Source organism: Armigeres subalbatus, unplaced genomic scaffold, assembly GCF_024139115.2.
Source record: "Armigeres subalbatus isolate Guangzhou_Male unplaced genomic scaffold, GZ_Asu_2 Contig972, whole genome shotgun sequence".
NCBI lineage: Eukaryota > Metazoa > Arthropoda > Insecta > Diptera > Culicidae > Armigeres > Armigeres subalbatus.
The window spans coordinates 1-10,606 of NW_026943780.1; the positions used below are offsets into that span (position 1 = coordinate 1).

Genomic DNA, 10,606 nt, shown 5'->3' on the forward strand with positions numbered 1-10,606 from the left:
ATAGCGGTTATAGCAGCGCGTTTAGTAGCGACCGGTAAAGTGTCAAGTAATGATACTGCGCTGCCAAACGGCTAATACTCGCGCCCGGTAATCTTGCATCTAGGTTACTTCAACCTGGCAGCCAAAGTACCGGTACACTCACGTAAAAAACCTTCCGAAGTTTATTAGTTTACCTTATGAAAATTAGCCACAAGGAATCGGTTTGGAATTCATTATAATGTTCAATACTATGAGGTAGATTTCACTAGCGGCGGACAGCAGAAAGCAGAGAAAGATTAATTAACTGAGACTGCTAAGCGGGTTTCGGAGCTGTGTTGAAGAGGATGTTTTTCACTCGATGGTTGGAATAGAAAAGAGACCGACAAACGCCGGACTGTTTATTAAGTAGGGTATCGGTCCCTACCTTTTACTATAATACATTTTTATAGCATTGCACGGAAAATGCAAATAAGATAATTTTAGATACATATTATTCCTTCCTTCTTTAAAGATTATTATTAGGATTCTGAACTTGAAGGAATTAATTTTACTTATTATTCACAAAATTCAATTTATCACTTCTTATTTAAAAATATTCGAATTCACTGTTGTAAGTATTCTTCCGCGTTCGCTTCGAACGCCTTGGCAGGCCATCGAGCGCCAAATTAGATTCGTTTCTTCGTTTTCGATGTGGCTTGACCATCCGTTCGACACCGCGCAACTCGCACTCCGGAAAACCCCGGAAAGGCTCCTCGCTCGGCTCTTCTTCGTGGATCGTTTCTTGCAGTGGTGGTGGTGATGGACCAGGGTCATCGACAGTACGATCGACATGCACCACCATCCTGCGCCGCACCCGGCCACCCGCATCGTCGATAATCTTAACTTGACTTCGGTGCGCCGTGGTCGTAGGTCCGTTTCCAATTGTAATCTGTAGGATATTTTTACAAACTCGTTTTAGAAAATATGCCTTTAACCATTTAGCCTGATGGTGAGGGTTGCTGTTCTTGTACCATAATGCGTCACCCGCCATCAGACTATCCAAAGGATCTTTAGTAGGTTCATATCTAATATCATTATTGGATCCAGTGGTTGTTTCATCATTACGCTTATAATTAGTTAATGGTACTTTTCTATTAGTATGTCGTTTAGGATTAATCAAATCGATTAACAATTTAGGGGTATAGCTTAAAACTTTTTCGGAAGGAAAATTACCATCCATCGTCATATTATTTCTAAAATTGATTAAAAACAGGCTAATCAGATCCTCCAATTCCACGCTCAAATATTCTGGGTCAAGTAGGAACTTTTTTGGTACATCTTTTACAGTACGAACTAACCTCTCCGGCTGGCCATTGCTAGCAGGATTGTATGGAGGACTGCTCAGGACCCGTATTCCTTGCCTCTCAAGAAAGTTTTTGAAATCATTCGAATTAAATGGAGGACCATTATCGGACACTAAGGTATCTGGAAACCCAAATCTAGCAAAATATGCTAGCAATACTTTTATAACTTGTTTACACGTTGTTCCATTTTTCATCCACTCAACTTCCACCCATTTTGAAAAGCTATCAACGATCAATAAGAAAACGTGATGCTTGAAGTAAAAAAAATCTATGTGTACTCTACCAAAAGGTCTGGTGGAAGGAATCCATTTTGTGTCTATCTTCTGTTTTGGATGCACTGCCATTCCAGCGCAAGCATCACATGCACTAACAAACTTTTCTATATCAGCATTAACTCCGTACCAGTACACCGAGCGTCTTGCCAGCTGCTTCATTTTACGACTCCACCGTGGTTGGCATGCAGCAATTTCAAAACTTCATTTTGCAATTGCTTTGGTATTAATAATCTATCTTGAAACAGTAAACAATCGTCTACCACTTCCAATTCATGCTGATTAGCAAAATATTCATGAATCGTTTTCAATCCGTTTGGGCCAACCATGGCGCAAGAAACTCAATATTTCTTGTAGAAATGCATCAGTTTTGTATGCTTGGCAATAACAGTAAAATCAATTGGACAAACTTTGCTAAAGTTAATGCTTTTGATGCAATCCAAATCAAGCTCTTTTGGGACCAACTGCTCCAATGGGAATCGCGAACAAAAATCAGCATTACCCATTTTTGCAGACGGCCTGTACTGGATATCGAAATCATATATCGACAACTCAAGTATATAACGTTGAAGTCTTGTCACAAGTATCGCATGTTTTCCTTCTTTTCCGAATATTCCAACTAGTGGTTTATGATCAGTAAATACCGTAAACTTTTGTCCATACAAATACTTATGAAATTTTTTTATTGTGCATACTAGTGCCAGCGCTTCTAAATGAAGGATCGGATATTTCTTCTGAGCAGAGTTCAACGAAAACGATGTAAAACAAATGGGTTTCTCTACCCCTCCAAAAGAATGCGCAATAACTCCGCCAAGACCATAGCCAGAAGCATCAGAGACTACAACGATTGGTTTTCTGGGATCATAAAATTCGAGAAAATTAGTTTCAAGAAGTAAGTTCTTTGAGTTTTTAAAAGCCTTGTCGCAATCATCATTCCACACAAATTTTACATCCTTCTTCAACAAGTTATACAAGCAATATAACTTGGAAGACAAACCGGGAATGAATCTGTTATAATAGTTAACTAAACCAAAAATGACTTCAACTCAGTCACATTTTTAGGCGTTTTAGCATTTTTAATTGTGTCTATCTTACTAGCACACGGCGACAAACCTTTTTCGCTAATAATATGTCCCAAATATTCTAACATGTTCACAAAAAATTTGCATTTATCCAAATTAACCTTTATATTTGCTTTGGACAATCTATCCAAAACAATAAAAAGCTTCCGTTTGCAGTCTTCTATGTCAACTCCAGCTATCAGAACATCATCCAAATAGACGTAAACTTTCTCAATTCCCTGCAACACCTGTTCCATTATCTGTTGGAAAATAGCTGCACTAGAGGAAGCCCCCTGTCCCTGTGGCAGCCTATTGTAAGTAAAAAGACCTTTTATAGTGTTAATTACCATGAATTTTCTTGAACGCTTTGTCAATGACAACTGAGTGTATGCTCCCTCTAAATCTAGGGCACAGAAAACCGTACACCCTGCCAAACCAGCAAAAAGATCTTGAGCAACAGGTAATGGGTAAGTATTAGGGATAATGAGTTTGTTTATTGACACTTTGCAGTCAATTACTAAACGAATGTCGTCATTCTTTTTCCTAACAACTATAACAGGAGATGCCCATTCACTTGTTTGAATCGGAGTTATAACATTCTGTTTTTCTAACCTGTCCAAGTATTCTAAAACTTTATCCCTCAATCTGTAGGGAACGTCATAAGCTTTCCTAAAAATAGGTGTGTCCGTTTTTAAAACCAATTCGGCTTCATATCCTTTAATGGGAGTCGAAAAATCCTTAACGAAAACATCAGAAAATTTAGTTCTAACATAATTCATCACGTCGTTGCTTTTGTTGTCAATTAATTTGTTTATCGTAACTTGTTTACCAAAATAATTTCGCCAGTCGGGAAAGAAAACATCCAACCAGGTTCTCCCTAATAAAGGAATAAAATCATGATCACAATCTAAAACCAGAAGCTTCAATTTTGCCTTCTTATTCCGAAAAGCAACCGAAACAATAACTTCACCAGCAATTTTCAATCTGGAACCGTTTACCACAATTAAATTTTTGAAACTTTTTTCAAGGGGAATGTCGAATTTAGCCAAAAATAGCTTCTTCCCAATCACGGAAACAGCGGAGCCACTATCAATCTCCATCTGCACAGTGCTACCTTGAATAGTTAGTTCTAGTAAACATGGATGACTTATATTATTAATGGACAAAACATGCATGCACTGTAATTCACCTTTATCTGAATCATCACTTTTGTCGTCCCATGACATACGATTCATCATACTGGACAATTTGTTATCCGTGCTTGTACCAGGCTCCTCCATGTTGACATTATTGACCGGGTCTCTCTTATATTGTTTCAGTTTGAAACATTTCCTTTTGACGTGTCCACGCACTCCACAATAGTGGCACACTCTTTGATCTATGACAATCCGTTTATCATTTTTGGACTCCGCCGGTCGAATATCTGCGTCCTGGTATCTGTTCCGTTGCTCCTGGAACCGCCCCTGTCTAGACTGCCTGGATTGCGAAGAATGGTTTCTACGATCATCGTACCTGTGGGATGTGGCGCTGCGCTGAATACCTCTTGCAGGAGAAACGGACGGAGGATTGAACCCTAGTCGACTCTTGACTGGTCCACGACCCTGAGCTAGATCCTTAATACGCTGCAAGAGTGCTCCTCGCCCTCCAACTATAGAGGCAATTTGTCCTGTAGAATTGTCCTGAGTCAAAACCCTCGCATTGGAAGTAGCCATTTCCCATGTTGTCACAATCCTCTCGACCTGAGTCAGATTCAACTTCTCACTATCCTCTGACAATAGCTTCTGCCTTAAATTGTCATCCGACAAGCCTATCAAAATTCGATCCAGTATGCGGTCCTGCTTGTCATCTTTGAAATTGCAATACTCCGCCTGAAGTTTTAGCGAGAACAGGAAGTCACTAGCTGTTTCACCAGGTTGCTGTACCCGGGACCCGAATTTGAAACGCTGGATCAAAGCAGAATCCGTTTTGTCCAGCTTTTGCTTCAACTTCGCGATCAATTCGTCAAAGGGTGCAGCATCCAGCAACTGTTCATTCAGGTACAAGCTCTGAGCTACTTCGAAAAGAAAATCGCCTCCTAAGAGAAACATTTGATCCTTCCTGTCTGCTTCCGCTACTTTGTTAACGCGAAAATGGTATCCTAGGCGCGTAAACCAGGAAGCAAATGATTGTCCTTTGCGGTACGGATCAATATTCGGAGCTACGTAAGACATCGTTTCTATAATTTTAAATTAATTAAAAATAATTTCAGTTGAGGCAAGTTTTTAACCCAAAATAAAAACCGTATTAATATGCAATTAATATGTAAAATATCAACGCAAAATGGCTTGCTCCAAAAAAATGATGTAAATTCTCCTATTTGTTATACACACTTTTCACAAAATAGATTGAAAGTCAAATCGTCCATGAAACTTCACCAAAAAAGCGAAAAAAAAATTCACAAAAAAATAAATAAAAATCGTCAAAAAACTATTCAAATTAACACAATGCACATCCGCCAATTATGCGGTAAACGATCTATTGTTCAGTATTAACACACAATGTACCTTTTCATGAACCAAACAATTCACACAATAAAATATCATAAAGCAATTTTGAAACAATGATCAATCAATGAAGGAAAAAAAATGACTTACCAATTATGAATGAACTTGTTACCGAAGCGTGGCAACGCTACCAGACACTTCGAAATCGTTTGGCCAACCGGCTGCTCGTCGGCGATATCGTCGTCGTATTCGTGATCGTCACGGCCAGTCAGGAACAATCCGACACCAACCGAAGCGAATTCTCACGGATCTCGAGACGGAAAACGCAGTTGTCTACCGAAAACAGATTCCAATATCCGCCAGTGAAACAACACAAAACGGCCAAACAGCTGCTAAAATTTTTCTTCACCGTACCAACGGGTTTCTAAACCTTCGTTAAATATAAAGAAAAAGTCTCGTTAATAAAACTTAAAACACTTTTCCTCCCGCAAAACCACTTTTTTCTTTTTGCTCCGCTGAAAACAAAATGGCGTTGCGTTACAGCGAACAATACACTCCTCATTAGCCGCCCAAGCTCGTTACCAAAAATCACCGGTAAATAAAATTAGGAATAAAATCACTTTAAATATAAGAAAAAATATCTTTCTCAACACTATTTTTTTCCGTGTAATGATTTTGGTAATCGATTTCGATAAAAAAAATCTCTGCCACAAAATGGCGTTTTGTTAGGCACAAACGTGCTTACACATTTCTTTTCGACCTTCTTTTACCTGTACCGTTATTCCAGACAATCCCCGTCGGAGTGAATCGCGTTTTTTCCACAGGCCTTTCACTGCTACTACTGCAAAACTCGTACCTCCGTCCGAGGCAATTTTATTTTGCACTGCCGAGACTTTGCTGTTGCTGCAGGAATCGCGCCTCCGCCAAAGGCTATTCTGGTCACAGTAGAAATAGATTTTCCTGTTTCACACACGCGTCTTTTACTCTCACTTGAACTTTTCCTCGTCGCCAAATATAATGTTCAATACTATGAGGTGGATTTCACTAGCGGCGGACAGCAGAAGGCTGAGAAAGACTGATTAACTGAGACTGCTAAGCGGGTTTCGGAGCTGTGTTGAAGAGGATGTTTTTCACTCGATGGTTGGAATGGAAAAGAGGCCGACAAACGCCGGACTGTTTATTAAGTAGGGTATCGGTCCCTACCTTTTACTATAATACATTTTTATAGCATTGCACGGAAAATGCAAATAAGATAATTTTAGATACATATTATCATAAGGTAGCCTTATGAACCAGCATGAACTTTGGATAAACCAGGTTCATAATAAACATATATGTTTATGTTATGTTTGCCTTACTAATTTAATTAATCAACCTTATGAAATTTCATAAGCCTGATATATGAATTTCTTACGATATAAATATATTTTTATCCACTTTTAAATATATTTATAAAATATGATTTTCCCAGTAAAAATTTTTCATTTGGTAGTTTCAATAGATTTCCAACTTTATTATTATCACAAAATACCACGGTGTGTTTGTCCGAAGAGGCTTATTTTCAAAAAATCAGTATCTCTAAAACACTCACTACACGAAAGTATAGGTTTTCCTCTTTCACGTAGGTGCATTTTCAAAATGTTCTATCGGGGGTCATTTTTCCATACATTTTTGGGGGGGTTAAATCGGCTATCATTTGAGATTTTTATGGAATTTGCACCAAAAATAGTGAAAAAAATAAAAATTGTTCTAGATTCCCCGATAGAACATTTTAGTTTACCCACTATATGAAAGAGGAGAGCATCTACTTTCACGTGGTGGGTGTTTCATAGATACTGATTTTTGAAAAATAATATTTCCCCATAGACACACCGTGATACAAATACATTTCAGTGTCCTATATAATATTCCAGGTTCAAACTCAGGAACTAAATCAGTAAAAGAACGTTGATTAGCAGGCCAATCTTCATTGGCAGTATCGGCCGAGGAATCTAGCTATCCATCTCCAATTCCTCCAAGATAAGTAAACCAGGTGCTATAAAAATAATTGGGATTTATTATTAATCAATAAAATAACAATTACAATTAATATATGTATTGGGATAATTTATTCGAGCATACTCACATATCACTAACAGAGAGCGCTGGCTTGTTGTCAGAGCGGAGGACTTGTCCATGGATTCAGGACTCATGGTGAAGAAGGAATTGCGGAAGAAACCCAGAAAGTATAAAACTTAAAGAGTTCTTCTGATATGTGTCATCTTGTGCTACCATACCATCCACCCAGAAGAAGTAAAGCAAGCATATCGTTGATGGAGTTTCGAATCTCGACAAAGGCAACGGCAAAAGAAAGGTCGCTGGAGAAGTGGAAGCTGGAATTTTGCCCTCATGGAACAAGAGTCGAGTATGCGTTCGCTGGAAGCGGCAAATGATGTATTGTAGAACAATGAGGATGATGACGACGTTATTACTGCGTTATTATACCATTAGCCCACTTCCACGGACGTGTGAAAAAGTCTATGATTTACTATGCACTGAATCTGTTGAGGAACGTACATTATCAAATTTACTAAAATTTAAAACTTTTTTATTTTTTTATTTTTTTAACTAATTTTATTTGCTAATTATCTAATACATGCATTCATCTCTTAGACTAGGTGTTCCGTGTTTTCTCTACACTATCATCCTTATTTGCTATGTTACGCTTTTAGTTATTATTAATACATTTCAATTGCCTCTGGCAGTTAGAATTTTTTCCTCTGGTTGAATTGAACCATGTAGGAATTACAATGTTTTCAACTTAAACTAAACTTAACCTATTTTATACTAAGGGTACAAGGAGTTAATCGTTGCAATAGAAGCTTGCAACGATTTTTGTCTAAAATTGGAAATTATTTTGTTGGACATTTGTTGCAATGTCTCAATATTAGAAATTCTATGAAGTTCATTGGTACTATACCACGGAGGCAACTTCAGAATCATTTTCAAAATTTTATTTTGAATCCTCTGGAGTGCCTTCTTTCTGGTATTGCAGCAACTAGCCCATATTGGCACAGCATACAACATGGCAGGTCTAAAAATTTGTTTGTAAATCAAAAGTTTGTTCTTAAGACAAAGTTTTGATTTTCTGTTTATAAGTGCCTACTTAATATATTTGTTACATTTGGCTTGAAGGCCTTCAATGTGATTTTTAAAAGTTAATTTTTGATCTAGCAGAAGTCCTAAATATTTAGCTTCGCTAGACCAATTAATTGGAACCCCATTCATAGTGACAATATGTCTGCTAGAAGGTTTCAAATAAGAAGCTCTCGGCTTATGTGGGAAAATTATAAGCTGAGTTTTGGAAGCATTCTGGGAAATTTTCCATTTTTGCAAGTAAGTGGAGAAAATATCCAAACTTTTTTGCAATCTACTACAAATGACACGAAGGCTTCGCCCTTTGGCTGAAAGGCCCGTGTCATCTGCAAACAAAGATTTTTGACACCCTGGTGGTATATCAGGTAAGTCAGAAGTAAAAATGTTATACAATATGGGCCCCAGTATGCTGCCTTGGGGGACACCAGCCCTTACAGGTAATCTATCAGATTTATCTGATAGTTTACCTGCAGCGAGCGGTCTGATAAATAATTTTGGATCAGTTTAATGATGTACAGAGGAAAATTAAAATTCATCAATTTTACAATCAAACCTTCATGCCAAACACTGTCAAATGCTTTCTCTATATCAAGAAGAGCAACTCCAGTCGAATATCCTTCAGATTTGTTGAGCCGAATTAAGTTCGTAACTCTTAATAACTGATGAGTGGTTGAATGCCCATGGCGAAAACCAAATTGCTCATCAGCAAAAATAGAATTGTCATTAATATGAACCATCATTCTATTTAAAATAATCTTTTCAAACAGTTTGCTTATTGAAGAAAGCAAACTGATTGGGCGATAACTAGAAGCCTCAGCTGGATTTTGTCCGGCTTCAAAATTGGAACAACTTTGGCGTTTTTCCATTTATCTGGAAAGTATGCCAATTGAAAACATTTGTTAAATAAATTAACCAAAAACGATAAAGAGCTCTCAGGAAGTTTTTGATAAGTATGTAGAAAATACCATCATCACCCGGGCTTTCATATTTTTAAATTTTTAGTAATAGATCTCACTTCATCCAAATTGGTTTCCCAACGAAGGGTCAAAAACATTCTCTTGATTGAGAATGTCTTCGAAGCTCCGTAACCTGATCCTCAATTGGACTAGTGAGACCTAGACTAAAAATTATGGGCACTCTCGAACTGCTGAGCAAGTTTTGAGCCTTTTCGCCTCTTGTTAATAAAATTTTATTTCCCTCTTTAAGCGCTGGAATTGGCTTTTGAGGTTTTTTTTAAGAATTTTCGTTAATTTCCAAAAGGGTTTCGAACTGGGATCCAACTTCGAGACATTATTCTAAAAGTAGGTATTTCTCAGAATAGCGAAACGTTTTCAATTTCATTTTGCAAATCTCGCCAAATAACTTTCAAGGCGGGATCGCGAGTTCTTTGGTATTGCCTTGTCCTTACTTTTTTAACACGGATCAGTAGCTGAAGATCGTCGCCAATGATAATGGAGTTGAATTTAACTTCACATTTCGGAATTGCAATGCCTCTGGCTTCGACAATTAAATTTGTCAAAGATACGAGAGCATTATCAATATCACTTCTGGTATCGAGAGGAATATCAACATCAAAATTCCTATCGATATACGTTTTAGGGTAGAATACGGCATTGGCAGGGTGCGACAGTTGTTGGCACCCTCAAAAATATTTGCGTTTTCCAGCAAACATACACTATTTAGGAACATAATTTTGATTCAATCACACAATTTCAAGTCTAAGCTTTCATTTGAATAAGTTGTTTGTGTAAAAGTAGCAAGATTTGATGTGTTAATCACCGAAACAAATTTGCACCTACGAAATCCTTGCCATTATTGCATTGCCAAAGAAAGCAGCGCACGAAAAGCAAACTGTTACTTACTTTTTTGGATCGCCTGTTTCTCCTTTTAATTGCGTATGACACGACAAATTAAGTACGTAAACTACTTTTTACACTTTATCACCACTTGATTATCACCATAAAGAGCAAATTTAAGCAATATTTGCTCTATATTTCACTAAATAAAATCGGGACTGTTCGTTTTCTTTGACAGCAGCACACTTCGGAATAGAGCGAGAGAATGTGTTTGTGAGCATATCAAACACACGCTAAGGAGATACCACGCACAATTCTATGTGAGTTGCATGTGAGAACAAAATATCCGGCGATGGCATTTATTAAAAAAACCCAGATTAATCCACCTACAGTGAGATTTTGATCCTTCCTTAGTTATAAGGAAATTTTTTCCAAACTTCAGTATGTAAAACGAGATAAAACTACTTCAGCTTCTCACGGCGATTTACCGTGAAAGTAACAAAATAATTGCCTACCCAAAGGCGGATGTCATGGGTT

General features: G+C 37.6%; 1 protein-coding gene across 4 annotated transcripts; it reads right to left on the reverse strand.

Moving 5' to 3' along the window:
• Positions 1-341: 341 nt before the first annotated feature.
• LOC134204926 (uncharacterized) lies at positions 342-6,265 on the reverse strand. Of its 4 annotated transcripts, none has more exons than XR_009978015.1 (4): positions 5,909-6,265; positions 5,289-5,568; positions 3,845-4,523; positions 342-907 (listed from the first exon to the last, which is right to left on the reverse strand). XR_009978015.1 is itself a non-coding variant. In XM_062679740.1 (4 exons), exons 3-4 carry the CDS (start codon positions 4,863-4,865, stop codon positions 858-860), a joined length of 1,071 nt encoding a protein of 356 aa, XP_062535724.1. In that variant the 5' UTR covers positions 4,866-4,870; positions 5,289-5,568; positions 5,909-6,265; the 3' UTR covers positions 342-857. The 4 variants fall into 4 exon arrangements, 3 of the variants coding, with proteins under 3 accessions (XP_062535724.1, XP_062535726.1, XP_062535725.1); XM_062679740.1 differs by having other exon boundaries at positions 3,845-4,870; XM_062679742.1 differs by lacking the exon at positions 5,289-5,568 and having other exon boundaries at positions 3,845-4,870.
• Positions 6,266-10,606: the final 4,341 nt, after the last annotated feature.